Raw genomic sequence first — 16,852 nt, forward strand, 5'->3', positions numbered from 1 at the left:
AACCTCTCAATGCTTCAGTTCTCCCATAATAGAAATGGGGTTAATAATAGCACTTACCTCATAGAGTTGTTGTGAGAATCAAATGAGATAACAGGTGTAAAGTATTCTGTAAGTCTTTATGTGCCTGTGTACATGCTAGGTATTACTATAACTATACCTGTGATGTTATTGATTCTGCAGGTTTCAAGACTAGTCAATAAAGCCCATGCTTTTCTGTTTTCACAACAATATAAATAAATAAAATTGGCTTATATTTGTGGCTGACTAGAAGTGCTTCTGGTTGCTTGCTGTATGTAGTAAATCTGTGGCTGTTGACCCTGTATATTTTTGTAGCCAAGGCTGACTTATGTCAACCTAAAAGCAATGTATCCAGTCACTCTATGGCTACAGGTGGCAACTGAAAAGTGGGAGAAAAATTATTTTACCAGATGTCACAAGAGTAAATACCCTTCTAGGTAGGAAGGACAAAATCTGTGGTGTAGCAAGTGGTTTCATATTTCATTTAAGAGAGCCATTGTCCCACCTCTTGATTTAGAAAAAAAGAGCACTTTCTTTTATAATTACCTTTGGGCTATAATTGTAGAACTTTTAGAGTATATTCCATTTTTGCATTTGCTCAAAATATTCCTATCCCAAATGCGCAGTCACAATTCTGAGAGAGAATCCCGGAGCTCATTTGAGAAAGTACTGCCTCCAGATCTGGAAATTTAAATTTCCAAGTGCCACGATAGACTTCAGCTATCTTCTAGATGGTCATAACACTAAGTATTGAGGTCCCCAATGTATATTAGTCTAAGAATGTAAGTGGATGGAGGTGATGACACATTTTCAAAGATAGTTGCACTAAAGTTTCCCAATTCTTTCACAGATTTCAAATAATCAACCATAAAACTGGATCAGTCAATTCTATCCATGTAAAATATAGATAACAAATTCTACTATCTCCTAATACCATGAGTTCACCATTCCCCAAAAAGTCATTTTTCTTTTGGATGAAAATGTTGACTTCCCCCCTCCCTCACATAGTATGCCCTTCTTGACATTGGAAAGACAAAGCTAATGCAGATATAGGGGCTAGTATTTCTATATCCCAGAATGTCAACACCCTTGCCAAAAAAGAATTTATCAGCTAAATATAGCTAAGAGATTTAGTTTATCTAAAATGTCCTACAAGGAAGAAATAGTTTACCACTGTTTTTGGAGATTGAGGTAAGTCTTATATATTATTGACATATGTTACAGATTTAATTTAATGCTGTAGTTCAGATGGGTGTTCTGATAAATTTGAGTGAAATCTAGACTAAGATGAGTAGAGTTGTTTTAATATTTATGGAGTTGAAAATGCAGAGTTAGCAAGGAAGCATTTTAATTAAAACAATGTTTCTCCATCAGTTCCCATAGGAGAATGGAAAGGAATGCTACTAGAACTTGCTGGGAATTTGTTTTTTGCTTGATTTTTTCTGTATTTTGAAGTTTTTTTTCTTAATATTCTCAGTTCTCAGAGGCAGAAATCATACATACTCTCTCCTTGATAAACAAAAAAATATGATGCCGAGGTCTTCAAGGAGTTCTTCTTTTTTGTTTGGATGCTGGAAACTCTGAGTATTGACCCTTTCCCATTTCTTTTTTTCCTGAAATTTTAGGTATCCTGGAGATAACGTCAGTGGAAATAGGAGTTGTAGCAGTCAAAGCCATTAACAGCAACTATTATTTAGCCATGAATAAGAAAGGAAAACTCTATGGTTCAGTAAGTATGCTTTTTGTTTTAAAAAAATGACTTTAGTAAGTCATTACCATCATTTCAGGATTTTAACCCCATCCTACCCCCCCCAGTTCTGTTATCATTATGCTGCTTGAAAATAGACCTACACGGGCAACAATTATCCCAAACTTAAAACTCTGGCTAACCAGCTCTTCTGACCAGGCAAACCTCCAATTGTTTATTTGCTTGCCTGCTACTGATCATAAGCAAATATTATGGCACGGTAACTGGTGAGACCGCTCACAGAAACTTTTGGTCAGGTTGGCATAAGAGTTATACTCACATTGGAAGGAAATCATTACAAACAAAGCCATTTTGTTTTAGTTGATTTAAAACACAGATTGCATGCATATGAGTGTCATGGCTAACAATGGAATCTAACCTGTGGATTTTTTGTGTTCTTTGAATATCTCATAAAACCTTTTTTAATTTTAGCATATTCATTAATTGAGACCATTTTTATTCTAATAAATTATGCCATTCATTGGCATAGGCCCTCAAAAACAATCATTAGTGCCTCTCTGTGAATGATCATGTATTGGATTTTCAATTGTATACATTTTCCACCTTGGAATAGGGACGCTAAATTAGTCTTATTTAAATTGCTTAATAAAGATTCATTACAAATGAAGTGTGATGCAGAATCATAAACTATATAATTTTTAACTATCCTCTAATAATGACTTTGGAATTTGTGAGTGTATTTATATATATGTATACATATGTATGTATATACATACATATATACACACACATAGATATCATGAATATATGAATTTGTTCAATGACAGCTTTCATACATATAGGGTGTATGCTATATGTGTGTATAATATTACATATACCAACCTGACAAGTATATATTGACCACCTACTATATGCCAATCCATCTAGAGGATAAATAATAATATCAATTTTAAAAATCTATATATGGAATCATATTATTTGCAAAGCACTCTACATGCATTATTTCATCTGCTCTTGACAACAATTTTGAAAAGTAGGTCATTTATTGTGATTTTCATTTTACAGAGAAGGGAACTAAGGCTCAGAGTGGTTAAATGAATTACTTGTGGTCACATAGCTATTAAGTATTAGGTGTGGAATTTGGAGCCATATCTTCCAATTCAGTGCTTTTCCCACAATAACCTGTTTTTTCCAAAATGTACAGGGAGTTTAGGTTCTGAGTGAGGAGACAAAATAAGTTTTAATTGTAAGTGAAGGTACAATTGTAATTCATTATAAATTGTAATAATGAAGAAGGCTTCCAGAAAAGAAGGAAATAATCTAGGCAATGGATAAACTTTAGAAAGAATATTTAGGCAGTTAAGAGAAAGAGAATGGAGAGGGGAGGAAAAATAACTATCTAGGGAAGGAATGAATACAGTAAATGGGGGAGAATCTTCAGGGAGAGACCCATATAGGGAAGCAATGAGAGATAGGTTTGATATGCCACTTGTCTGAGTCTCAGTTTCCTCATCTATAAAATAGAGATAATTGTAATTTTAATATCTTATCTCCCCTGGTTGTGGTGATGATCAACTGAGGTTATACATATTATTATTAGTATTATTAGTATTATAAACCAGAGAGAGTAATTTGGTCTTTATTGTGCAGATAAAAGAAATTTAAATGTTCGATTACTGTTGAAGAAAAGAAAAAAGCTAAATTACCAACCAAATGTTAATAATTGCCAGTAGAATAATGGATAACCAGAGTTTCAGATTGGGGAAAATTGGGTGGCAGCACATTCCATTGTACTAGCCCTAAAGCTAAAGCAGGGAATACTAGTTGGATTTGGATACATTGAAAATGGGAAGCCAATTGTAACTCTAGTTTCTAAATATAGGAATAGGTACAAGGATTATCTAAATTTGGGCTTATATGAACTGGAGTATATTCTGCCTATAGAACTAGGCCTATGATTTGAAATAAAAATAGAGATTCTGTGGAATGAAACCTGAATGCTTAAAATATGAATATATATATATATATATACATATTATATAGATATATAAATCTATTTAATATATACGCCTGTGTGTATATACACACATATAGTTGTTGTTTAGTTGTTTCAGTTGTGTCCAATGCTTTATTACCCTATTTGGGGGTTTCTTGGCACATACACACACATGTTTATACATACATATATATTGTGTATATGTATAAATATACACACATATATGTGTGTGATTTAGATTGAGGGTAATTTTATATTTTGCAGAAGATAATAGGAATTCTTTAAAAAATAATATTAATTCAATTTGTTGTTCAGAGTAAGGATGAATTCTTGTAGCTGAATAAATATAGGGTACTGTGTTATCTAGTGGATTCATATGCCTAAGAAGTAAGTGTAAATAATGTGAAGTCAGGAATTCTTTAGATTTGTGATAGTGATAAATGTAAATACTATTTGGGTGAAAGAAATATTTTACTACCTACAATAATTCTTTCTTCCCCTTCACAGCTTTTCTCACACTTCCACAAATAAATTTAGATTACCTAATCGATTAATAATGACTTGTGATTTCCAGTTAAATTGTTATATTAGCTTAGACTATCAAATAACAAAGCATGTGTTTACTAGGTAATTATAAAGAATAAATGAAATAATTTTGTTTAAATAAGAAATTGAGAATTGTTAAAAGACCTGTAGCATAGAAATATACCTCACCCCTCATTATTATCCAATCTGGCATTAGGTCTGTGTTTAATATTCTTTAGCCTTTTTTTTTTCTAGTCTCATCTCATATAAGCTATACACATTCAACTTTGCTGTTTAGTATATGTGGTGCTATCCCCATTTAGGTTCATAAGCCTCATCACTACTCTTTGCCACTATTCCCCCTACCCTCAAAAAATCCTTATCCAGGCAAACATCATGCAATAGGAAGAAGTGCTGGATTTGTATCAGATCTCCTGGTTTCAAATATCAGCTCTTCCACTTACTACCTTTATGACTATGAGAAAGCTAATTAATCTTGTTTCCTCATCTATAAAATGAGTTTAAACAAATTGACTTCTAAAGTTTCTTTCAATTTTCTATTGATAATTCTATGAACTCTAGACAGCCATTATGTAAATATATACTATTAGATACCAAAGAGACCAGATGAGATAAAGTGGCTGATTTATATCCCCCAAACAGGTGAAAATGCCACCATCCCCCAACTCAAATTACCTAGTTCCACTGCCATGGATTGGATGAAAAGTGTCATCTTTTCATGCAAAGGATAGATATTTATTTTCTTTTGGTTTCGAGTGAATTAAAAAATTAAATGAAAATATACATAATTCTGTAAGGGGCTAAAATTCTAGCTAGTCTGTTTAAAATATCTAATGAGTGGTCACCAATAAATTATAAGCTATAGCAAGAGTTAGACTTTAAAGCATTTATTAATGAGAATAATAATTTGGTGAAGAGAGAGAAAAAGGCCTAGATTCATCTATCTATCAAAGGGAGAGCGCATTTTAGCTCTACTCTCCAGGAGAGTCCTCACGAAAGAGAGTGAGCCACACCTCCTTCATCCCACAAGCCTCCTGTGAAACTGGCAACATCCCATCCATATGCACACACATCTCCAAGCTAATTGGCTGGTAGCCTGGATAGATAGCACCCACGAGCAAATGTCACTTCCTGAAGCCAAGGACCTGACTGCATGGCTTGCCCTCAGACACCTTCTCCTCATGGCGGAGCTTTCCTACAGTAGCTCTCCAGCAGGTGGCATCATTCCAATTGTTATAATAACAACAATACAAATAGGAAAACTAAAAGCATGAAATAAACCTTGAAATCTTGTGTAATTTTATGATTAAGCTTAGTTCCAGAGAAAAGATATGGAAATGTAGCTCACAACCCTTTTCTGGGTAAAGTTAAAGGACAAGTTTCTGTACTGCTTTTCCCCAAGGTCTCCAGACAACACTTTAAGAACTACTGCAATCTCTTTCAGTTTCATCTTATTTTTGATCCAACATTCTTGCTTTCTGAGATATTTTAGATTTTGATCCTGGCTTCTCTCTGACATTGTACCCATCCTTCCTTTTCTGTTATCTTCCACAAATTTGATAAGTACATCATTTATTTCAAAATTTGTTGATGAAAATGTTAAATGATACAAAATGTACAGACTGATCCTTAATACACTTACTAGAGATAACCTTCCAAGTGACATTGAATGATTAAGTACTCATTTCATCTAGCAATTCAACCAGTCCCCAAACCTATTTTTTATTCTATCTTGATGATTCTTTTAAAAAATGCTCTCACATATAGAAAGAAATATTTAAATAGTCAGAGGTCTGAATTGTGGGAGCTGAATTGTATCAGCATTGTGACACTCCTGGTAGCTAGATAGAGAATGCAGTAGAAATTAAAACATTCTAAACTGACCATATATGCAGATTAGTTAGTGTAAATTGGGAATGGAAGAGGAGGAAACCAGGGAGTAAGCAGATCATCTGATTTCTCACCTACCCTAGGTAGCCTGCTAGCTTTTCATGTTCCCTGTAAGCTAAAGCAGGGGTTATTAACTTGGTTCCACTGATCCATGGAGAGATTTCAAGGGGTCCATGAATTTGATATTTTTTAAATATGTCAAAATAATTCCTTTGTAAGCCTATGTATTTTATTTTATAGGTTTAAAAACATTATTCTGTAAACAGGTCTAAAGGTTTCACTTTGCCAAATGGGGCCCACTACACAAAACAAGTTAAGCAACTTCTCGGCTAAAGGGTCAACCTTTAAGTATGTGAACTCTCAACACATTCAAATAAGCTGCCTATGTATAGGCAACTAGATGGGACCAGTAGTGTAGATAGAGTGCTGAACTTTGAGTCAGGAAGTTCAAATGCATTTAACTTGCTGTGTGTCTCTGGCAGTCATTTAAACTTTATCACCTTCTGTGTCCTAAGCTGTAAAATGAAAATAAAAAATAGTGCACACTTCTCCAGGAAGTGATGTGAAATAAAATATGTAAAGTGCATTGCAAATCTTAAAGTGCTATCAAATGCTTTTTCTTGTTATATTCTTATTTAATCACTAGCAAGTCTAAGAACCAGAGATAAGGAGGAAGAATATTACAGGCACAAGAGAGATAGCTAGGACAAAAACAGTGAGGCAGGCAATGGAATATTGATGTGGCAAGTGAGCCGATATGGCTGGGCAAGAGAGATATAGAAGAAAATAGTGTTTAAGAAAACTGGAAGGATAGGAAAGGTTCATTTGAAAAGTATTTTAAATGTCCAACAGAGGCCTTTAGACTCTAGTAGTAATAGGGCATCCCTGGAATTTATTAAGTAATGGAGTGAAATATTCAGTTTTTCCCTTTAGGAAAATCATTTTGGTGACTGAGTGGAGGGTGGACTGGAGACACTTAAGGTAGTGAGATTGATTAAAAGGTTATTATTGTGAGATTAAAATTGGATATTAGATCATAAATCTCCCCTACTTAACTTTTCCCTTAATTTTTCTCTCAGACTAGTAAATGGAAGAAGCTTCTGGTTTTCTAGATAGAGCCTTTATTGTATGGTAGTCACAAGGTGATGTTGATTAGAAGGATAGGAAAATAGAAATACAATACAAATCGTCTTAAGTCTAGGCTTAGTCTATATTCTGTATAAAACTCACCAAAACCAAAGGCCACTTTTGGGGAGAGAGACCGAGTCAAGCGCGTGCTGTTAACCGAGAGCCGGGCCAAGTCAAACTCCAGTCCGAGTCTGTCTGTGCAGCGCAGCCAGGAGACCAGCGGAGCAGAAAAAAAACCCCCCACTTCCGTTCTCTCCTTGCCTTTTCAGCTCGCACCCCGGAAGTCGAGTGCATAGCAGGCAGTCTGACATGCGCAGCAGGCGCACTGGCGTGTGTAGCTCATGCCATTGGTCTCCTCCCAGAAAGGGTGGTCCTTAAAGAAAAACTGGCGTCTTTCAATTATCCTAACCGACTGTTAAAAAAAACTTTCATATTTTTTTTACCACATTTCCCCCCTTTGCTTTCTCAAGAAACGGAATGTTTCCTTGATGGAACAGTAAAAAGAATATAATAACTATTGCTAACTAATAATATGTGAACAACAATATAGAAAAGGAAGAGAGGAAAGTTTTGTCCAGAGGGGCGATTTTTTTTTTCTCATGAACCGACGCTTTGACATTAGTCTTGCAAAGGGAGAGCCTCTGCAGAGGGTACATGTTACAGATGATGTATATTATCACAGAAAGGAGATAGTAAAAGCTAATAAAACAAAACAGTTCATATAGAGTCTCTGATTTCTCTGTCTTCTTGAAGTGGTAAGATGTCATCAGGAGGAAACTGGATTCTGGTCTGGAAAACTGGATTCTGGACTCTGGACTCTGGTCTGGAAAGCTGGATTATCTTCTTTAACTGTTTGAATTGCTGTATTTTTTTTTACTAAACCTTAGCATAGCATTGTCAATGATCAAATTAATAAATTCCATTACATTCCCTCCTTTATATGGTTAGACTTGTAATAGAGGGTTGAGGTAGTTATGCAATGTGTAACACTTTTTACCACCATGTGTCTGGATCAAAGCCAAATTTAGTATGTGTTCATGACACCTGAAAATGTTATGGAAAGGTTATCATACCATATCTCATGGTTCCCGAGACAGCCAGTGATTGTGCTAGGCCACAGGTGAGTTCAACTGAGTGAGATAAAAAGATAAATAAGTTCAGTTAAATTAGGTTAAATTAGGAGGGAGAGAGGATGAATACTGGACTGTGCCTAGTAATTGTGCTCTACATAGTCACCATCATAAGCAAACCATGGACTTACGTATACCTGTCTCTCCTTTTGCTGCACATATATTCTCTCCAGGGCCTGCATCAGAGTTCACAGCAAGTTAGTCTCTGAAATGATAAGTTTCCATACTTCCCGAAATCTCATTAATTTCACCAAAGACAGTATGATGGTAAAAATGTGTGCTATGCTGCATAACTGAGAACATATTAGTGATATATACAATAATTCCAAACCATACCCAGAGTATAATGACATATAAATAATAAACGAATGTAAATAGCTGATTATATTAGACATTGTTACATAATCTTCTTTTAGACATTATTACATAATCTTCTTTTAGCAAGTAGACCACATCATCTTATACATGAATTCTCTAGTATAACAGTAGCAGATACTTAAAGTGGTGATTAATTCATCAAAAAGAAATAAGACTTCAATTAGCAAGATTCAATATTCAATAGCATATACTTAAAATGCCTTTGAAAAGTCACTTAGTTTACAAAATCGGGTTTTTAAAGAAAAGCAAAAGAAACAAAAGTAAAAAAAAAAACAAAGCAAAACCAAAAACCAAAAATAAAAAGCAAAAGATTCGCTAAGCACCCTTTTGTGCTCTTAAAGAACTTAAAGGTCTGGTGAATTCCAGGTCTTTTAAGTGCCTTTCAAAAGTCAAAACAAAACAAAAAACAAAAAGGATTAAAAAAAAATAGGTATAGGGTAAGGAAAGGGTGGGAGAAATTGAGGTGGGCCAGAAAACTAGGCCATGTGCTTCAGTGCTTTTGCCTGTGGAAGGAAATGCTTGTTAAATTTTAAGGTATTTAAGCTGCTAGAGTTTGGGGTATGCCACATTGTTTTAACTGGTTCCCCAATTCTCTGCAAGCCAAAGTGGCAGGGGTTTCTGAATTGTCATTGATCTTTCTAATGCTGTCATAATTTTCTTTATGGTAGAAAATGTGGAGTTCTCTAGCATCAGTTTTGTCTGTGCCACTGATTTTCAATAAAGGCTGATTTAATTGATGAACCACAACATTCAGCTGATGCTGCTTAGCAAATGCTACAATTGTATCATTTCCTCCCCACTTTCCAAATTTCTTTAATTCATCAACATATTCTTCAAAAGGGGAGTCATTTACTATAAAAGACTCAAACTCTTGTCTATGGTTAATCATATAAGAAGCAGCTTCTTGTCTATGTCTGAGATGATTTCTACAGTGACCTTCTAGCTGGTCTGCTAAAGCCCTAAAAAGGCAATTTCCGTCTCCTGATACTTTACGAAGACTGAGTCCCAAAGCATTTAACTGATCAGTGGGATTATCAAATGGGAACTGCCTGTTTCCTCTGAACTCTCTTTGCTCTTTAACAGTTGCTATCGTTAGGGGTTTTAGCTCTTTAGCGTCTACTTCAGGTTTATCTGAAATCTCTTTACCTATGAATGGTGCAGGCTTTACATGAGAGCAATGAATCCATGAGTCTTTTTCACCAATTTTAATGGCAGTAGGAGTTGTCAATAATACCTGAAAAGGTCCTTCCCAGGCAGGTTGAGTTCCACTGGTTCTCTGAAAATTCTTTACATATATTTTATCTCCTGGGTTGAAGTTATGCAATGAAAAGTCTAATGGTCCTGCCTGGACCACAGCTCCTGCCTCATGGAGTTCACATAGCCTGGTCTGTAATTCCTGTATATAGGAGGCAACAGAAGTATCACCTCCCACCAGTGATGTATAAACTGGGGAAAAAGTTTTAGCTTGGATAGGAGGGTGACCAAAAAGCATTTCATAAGGAGATATATGAAGTTCTCCCCTTGGTCTACTTCGTAGATAGAATAATGCCAATGGTAGAACATCAGGCCATTTCAAATGGGTTTCAGTACATAATTTGCCAATCATACTCTAGAAAAAAAAAAAAAACACTTCCGTTCTCTCCTTGCCTTTTCAGCTCGCACCCCGGAAGTCGAGTGCATAGCAGGCAGTCTGACATGTGCAGCAGGCGCACTGGCGTGCGTAGCTCATGCCATTGGTCTCCTCCCAGAAAGGGTGGTCCTTAAAGAAAAACTGGCGTCTTTCAATTATCCTAACCGACTGTTAAAAAAAACTTTTATATTTTTTTACCACATTATAATAATATGACATTGAGGTAATAATAGCCTGCCTCAGGGTGGTAGCAGCAGCAGAGGAAGAGAAGGGATATGTGCAAGAGATGTCATAAAGAATGAAATAACAATAGATTGAAGTAACAGTATCAGGTATGACAATGAAGTTGTGTACCTGAATGACTAGAAGAATTGTATTTCAGTAATACTTAAGTTCAAAATAGGCTTAGGTTTGGCAGGAAAGATAATGATTTCTGGTTTTAGACATATTGAGTTTGAATTGCCTATGCACTGTCCAGTTTAAAATATCCAAAAGACAGTTGTTGATGTGAGATAGGAGAGACTGAAACTAGACATATACATCTTTAAGTCATCTGCATACAGAGAAGCTGCTGTAGAGATCACCAAATGAGAGAGAAAGTAAAACAAAGGACCTAAGACAGAGACTGGAGACCTATTCATAGTAAGAGGATGTGAGATAGATAAATATCCAACAAAGGAGACTGAGAAGGATCATTTAGAAAGGTGTAAGGAGAACCACAGGAGAAAAATGTCGTGAAAACCCAGAGCAAAGAGAAAACAATACTCAAGAAAGATGATGAAAGAATTTCAAATGCTACAGAGAGGGAAAAATGATGAGAATTGATTAAATGACATTAAATTAAGGGATCATTAGTAATTTGGAGAGATCAATTTAGTTGGATAATGAGATCAGAATCCAGATTGCAAAAGGTTTAGAAGAAAATGGGAGAAAAGAATGTGGAAGGGTGGAATGTATAGAGGTTTTTTGGGACATTTATCTGTGAAAAGGAAGAGAGAGATAGAACTGATAGCTAAGGGGATAATAGGATATAATGAGGATTTTTTGAGGATGGGGTAGAAATAGGCATGTTTGTAGGCACCAGGGAAGGAACCAGCAGATAGGGAGGAAATTAAAGATTAGCAGTCGGGGTGAGGAGGATGTTTATGAAGGCAATCTGCCAAAGAAGAAAGGAGGGGAATGGTGTGTGTGTGTGTGTGTGTGTGTGTGTGTGTGTGTGTGTGTGTGCCTGTGTTGACTTTCACAAGGAGAAGGGTAACCTCTTCATCAGAGTCACATGAAGAATGTAGTGGGGATAATATGTGACAAGGAGAAAGAGAGATTTGAGGGATTGAGTATGAGGTGACATACTCAACTGTGAGGATGGGGAGAATTGGGAACTACAGAAGGATTGAGCATGAAGGGTTAGAATACACCTTATGCTCAGTGCTATACAGAATCGATTAGGAAGAGTGCAAAGATTTTTATTTAAATGATGAAATTCAATACATAAAGTGCCATAACACTATTTACTTCTCCTTTCTCATAAGGATTTTTTGTCTATTTACTTTCTATTTATCTATATTTTGGAAATTTACTGTGACCTTGTAAATACGGTTTTAAATATTTTCCTAATCCACATTTTTTTCTCTGTTGGCTCCTTCTCCCCTTGGGGCACATGGCTCCTACAATGAGAGAAGGATGAAAATGGCATTCTTTGTTTTTGACGTCCTCCCCCCCATACACACACACACACACACACACACACACACACACACACACACAGAGGTTAGTGGTACTTCTGGACAATCTAAATACTTAAAGCACTTTGCATTCTAGACATACTAGATAAAAGGGAGAGTCTCAGTTCGTGGTTATATAAATATATGAAAATGGGTCTTATAATTTATAAAGTTTAGGAGTTGCATTTTTTGAGGTTTACTGTACATTTTTGGTTAACATTTCTTATATGTACAACTGGCATAGAAATGGCAAGACCAAAAAAGCTTCCAAACCAGAATTGTCTTGATGGTATTGATTTTATGATGGAGAGCTTTAGATACTATTTAAGATGACTTTTTGCTTTTCTTCTGCAGAGAGAATTCAACAACGATTGCAAACTGAAGGAAAGGATAGAGGAAAATGGATACAATACCTATGCATCCTTTAACTGGCAGCACAATGGCAGACAGATGTATGTGGCATTGAACGGGAAAGGCGCTCCAAGAAGAGGACAGAAAACACGAAGGAAAAACACCTCTGCTCACTTTCTTCCTATGGTAGTCCATTCATAGATGAAGCATTTCTTGATACAAGTGGAATCAGAAGTTCTCATGGAGAATATCTGATAATCCTCAAGAAGAGTAGTCTTGAAAAGCAAAGACGTTACAGACCTCTGCTTGTTGGGAAGAGAAGTAGCCCTTGAAAGTTTTGTACTCACTGCTGGCAAAAGAAATCATTTACATTAGTTCTGTGTCATATCTTATAATGAAGATATAGACTGGATTGCATGGGATGGGTGTTCTTCCCAGAGTGAACAATATGGCTGTATTTTGTTTTGTTTCTTATTTCTGTGATAGAACTTGGAGGTGAATCAGATGAATGATCTTCGGGAAAAGTTATTTATGGAATACTAACTCATATCAAAGACTTTCAATGCTCATTCAAGCCTGATGATCCAATGAGCAGTTAGACACGCAAGCATTTACTGGAAGCACTTGGGTCATAATGCACAACCAAAGGAGTTTTTGGTGTGGCAACGTGGAAGAATGGATAGGATTAAGAAATATAAACACATTAGTGCAAAACTGTTCTAACAAAACGAATAGTATGGTATGCTTGTGCATTCTGCCTTCATCCTTTCTATTTCTTTCTAAGTTATTTATTTAATAGGATGTTAAATATCTTTTGGGGTTTGAAATATTTTCCTCAGCAGCTGCCTTCTGGTTTATCTTTCAGCATATCACATTCATGTTCATGAAGTAATAGTTTTAATATTTGGCAAACCCTTGGAGAATGGGAAATGAATGTGGCTGTCAGACCAAGCTGGGGGAGTAAACTTTGTCTCTAACCTGCTTTCCTTTGGCTGACATTGCACTTATGTAATAAGCCCCAATAAAGAGTGAATCTGAGAAAGGCTGGGGGTATATGGTCAGTGTGAGGTATCTGCCAGCCCTTGAATACATTGTTCCCAATATAATAGAACTATGTTGAAATGAGCACAAATGGCCAGATTCTGTTATTGGTAAAGCATTCTTGACTCCTATTGCATCAGCTTGGAGATCCCCATCTATGTATTCAAAGAAAAAAGTTAGATCTAATTGTGAAAAAAAAACATAAAATTGCTCAGCCCACATATTTACTAGTGACTCATTGACACATGTCACAGCAATTAACAATGAAAAGTCTGTCTGGATGTATAAGAACCATTTGTGACTCCATCAGCATCAATCTCCCCTAAAGGAGCTTTTGAGACATCTGTTTTAAAATATAACTCTTCCCATGAATTAGATTGAAAAAAATCTATACTAGTATATGTGTAATCATATACTGAAATCTGTTCAAACTGTATGATCTAGTCTTTTTTTTTAAATCTTCTTTTCTGTAAATGTAAAGAGCTCTGGAAAGCTCCTTAATATAACCATATGGAAATTCATTTTGTTAGAGCAGGTAAATAGAGAACAGTACATCAGAGTGTACCAGTCTTCACATTGTATTCCACTAAATAAATACATAAGCCTTCTTTGCAGTGTCTGTAGTGAGAAAAAATGTAGTATAATATTATTTGTTCTAAATACTTTAAGTGATAACTGAGATTATATTGATGCTGCAGTTTTATCTCCATATTTCTTGTTGTGAAAAAGTCTGTTTATTTTTATTGTTTGGAAACTGTATTTTGGTACAAAGGAGAAACTCAGTAAATGTGGCTTTTTACTAAACTTTAACCTCTAGAAAGGCTGATGTTTTGTGATCTTCTTATAACTTATTTGAGTCAATGCTTAACCAGCACTTCCAGTGTTAATCTGTTACTTAAATATTAGCTGTATAAAGAAGCTTTCCCATTAAAAAATACTGAGTGGTCAGACTTTCCTCCTTTTTAAGTAAAGTTGGATGTTTCAAAAAAGAAATGCATTGGAGGCACATAGCATTTTGGCTTATAGATAAAGTTGCATTTCATCATAATTAGGTTTCAACTTGCTTGTTGACAAATGAGATTTTGAAAAAAATGCTTATTCTTGAATACCTATGGTTGGAATCCTGATGTTAAAAGTTAACTAGGTAACAGAACTGCAAGCAAAAAATGCAATTCACCTCTATCAGGGTCAGATATTCTTGGTTACATATTTTAAAATAATAATTGGGTATGGCAAGTCAACATGGACCACCCAGAACCACAATGCACCCCATTTGCTTAGACAAATACAGTATTGGATGACCAATTCAACAGCATCTAGGGCATAAACTGGGTTCTCATTTCATGTAATCGTTTAGATTACTGAAGAGCCTACACATAAACATTCATAATTATAGGATTCAAAACACTAAAATAGCTTCTAGCAAAATGTATCAGTGCTTGCAGAGGCCAAGAATAGAAAATATCCAAATATTCTTCTTTCTTCACCCTCCCCCCACCCCCACCAAGTGAACAGAGATAAAGACAGGAACTATTTCCTGAGAAGTAAGAAAAAAAATCTCCTGATTTAAAAATGGTGACTCTATGTCAGACAGTACCCTGGCTCCCATTGTGGCTGGACTGCTACTGAAGATAAGGAGTGTCCAATCTTGAGCACTTCAGGTTAACAACTTCCTGGAAGTTTGGGGAGCTCTACCTTTGTGGAAAATGTGGACCTGGGATGGGACAGTGCTTCAACCATAAGCATGATTGTTGGTAACTGAGGGGATGCCTCATAAAGATAAAAGAATTGCTCCTCCTTCCTACCTCCCCCCAAAGCTGAACCATGTACAGTATGTTACCTTTAAATAAAAACAATAAAATGCTGGGAATAGAAAATATAAAAATCGTTCTTGTTTGTTTTATTAGACTAAAATTATACAGAATAATAAAAGGGGGAGAAAAGTCTGATGGCCATGTGCACTGCAGGATGTGGTTAAGGGCTGCGCAGCCTCAAACAACAACAACAACAACAAATCCCTCGAACGTTTGTAAGATTTCTTTAATGTTTTGCATGTGTGAGTCAGCGATCCTTCCTCTAATAACAACCAAATGCTTTACATTCTTCCTGTTAAGTATCCAGGTCCACCTAGTTTATATAATGGATAAAGAGGAACGAACTGAAAACAAACTTGCTTTATGAAAGCGGTAAAGGCTTTAGGAAGTGAGTTTAGAAGGCTAGGTCTAAAAGGGGCCCCCAACAATGGGCTGGGAACAGCTTTTGAGGCATTGTGTGAGAGAACCTCCATGATTCTGTCATAGACAGAGGCACAGAAAGTGCTCAGTCTGGGGAATGGAGATTGGCACAGGTCTCATAGACCCATATGATGACGAAAGGTATTCCATTCTAGTTAAAGAGGATGGTAATACTGCCTCACTAATTTGGATTCAAAGTTTTCAAACATTCAGAAAAGGGACAAAAATGATACTTCCCTTTGAACTTTGTAGAAAGGGAACAAAGAAGGAATATGAAAGTCAAATCTACTGTGAAGACTTCAGAGGTGCAAAGCAATCCACTAAAGAGAAAGCAAATTTCCTGGGCTTTCATAACCCATTTATTTATCAAAACTTGGTACAATGAAGAATCTTTCATTAAAGCAGGTTTTCCCCAGATAATGACTAATCTTGTTTAGGATTCAGTTGTTTATTGTTTATTAGTATGGAAATTTACTCTGTAGAATGTAGGTCACCAATTTATGATCTTAAAGGTTTGCCTGGGAAGATAACATAGTTAAGTGACTTACCCATGGCCACACAGTGAGTCAGAGACAGGATTTCAACCCAGATCTTCCGGATTGCAGACTGATCCTCCATCCAAAATGCCATCCCAGTTCTCAGTTCTCAGTTTTATCAAATTCTAGTTGCTTTGTCCTATTCTTTACCTAGAATTGTAGTAGGTTCTAAGTGACAAAATATGTTCTGCTTTAAACATTTTCTATTCTTTAAAGTATATGCATGTATGTGTGCATATATTTTTTCAGACTGATAGTTTCCAACTAGCCCACCCTAGGAAATATTTCCTGTAATTAGAGAAAGGAAAGTGTGAATACTTGCCCCCAAAGCTGGGTACTTTAAAATAATTAAGTATAGTATATTCATCATTGAACTGCTTCTACTTAATAATACTGGCTAGAGTTTACAAAGCATCTAAGATGATTTTCATTTTTGTAAACCATCCTGTGAAGTAGGTACTATTGGATTAGTATTCCTGTTTTACAGAGGAGGAAAGAGGCCCCTGGAGGCTGAATGACTTGTCCAGGGATGTACAACTAATAGA

The 16,852-nt window shown here is 35.8% G+C and overlaps 1 protein-coding gene across 1 annotated transcript in view; it reads left to right on the forward strand.

Moving 5' to 3' along the window:
- FGF10 (fibroblast growth factor 10) overlaps positions 1–15,363 on the forward strand; it is a 116,306-nt gene extending 100,943 nt beyond the window's left edge. The window contains exons 2-3 of the mRNA XM_043976073.1: positions 1,645–1,747; positions 12,500–15,363. Of these exons, the coding sequence (XP_043832008.1) occupies positions 1,645–1,747; positions 12,500–12,697 (301 nt within the window). The 3' untranslated portion in view covers positions 12,698–15,363. The remainder of the gene's footprint in view (positions 1–1,644; positions 1,748–12,499) is intronic.
- The last annotated feature ends 1,489 nt before the right edge of the window (positions 15,364–16,852 follow it).

Source organism: Dromiciops gliroides, chromosome 1 (genome assembly GCF_019393635.1).
Source record: "Dromiciops gliroides isolate mDroGli1 chromosome 1, mDroGli1.pri, whole genome shotgun sequence".
NCBI classification, from domain to species: domain Eukaryota; kingdom Metazoa; phylum Chordata; class Mammalia; order Microbiotheria; family Microbiotheriidae; genus Dromiciops; species Dromiciops gliroides.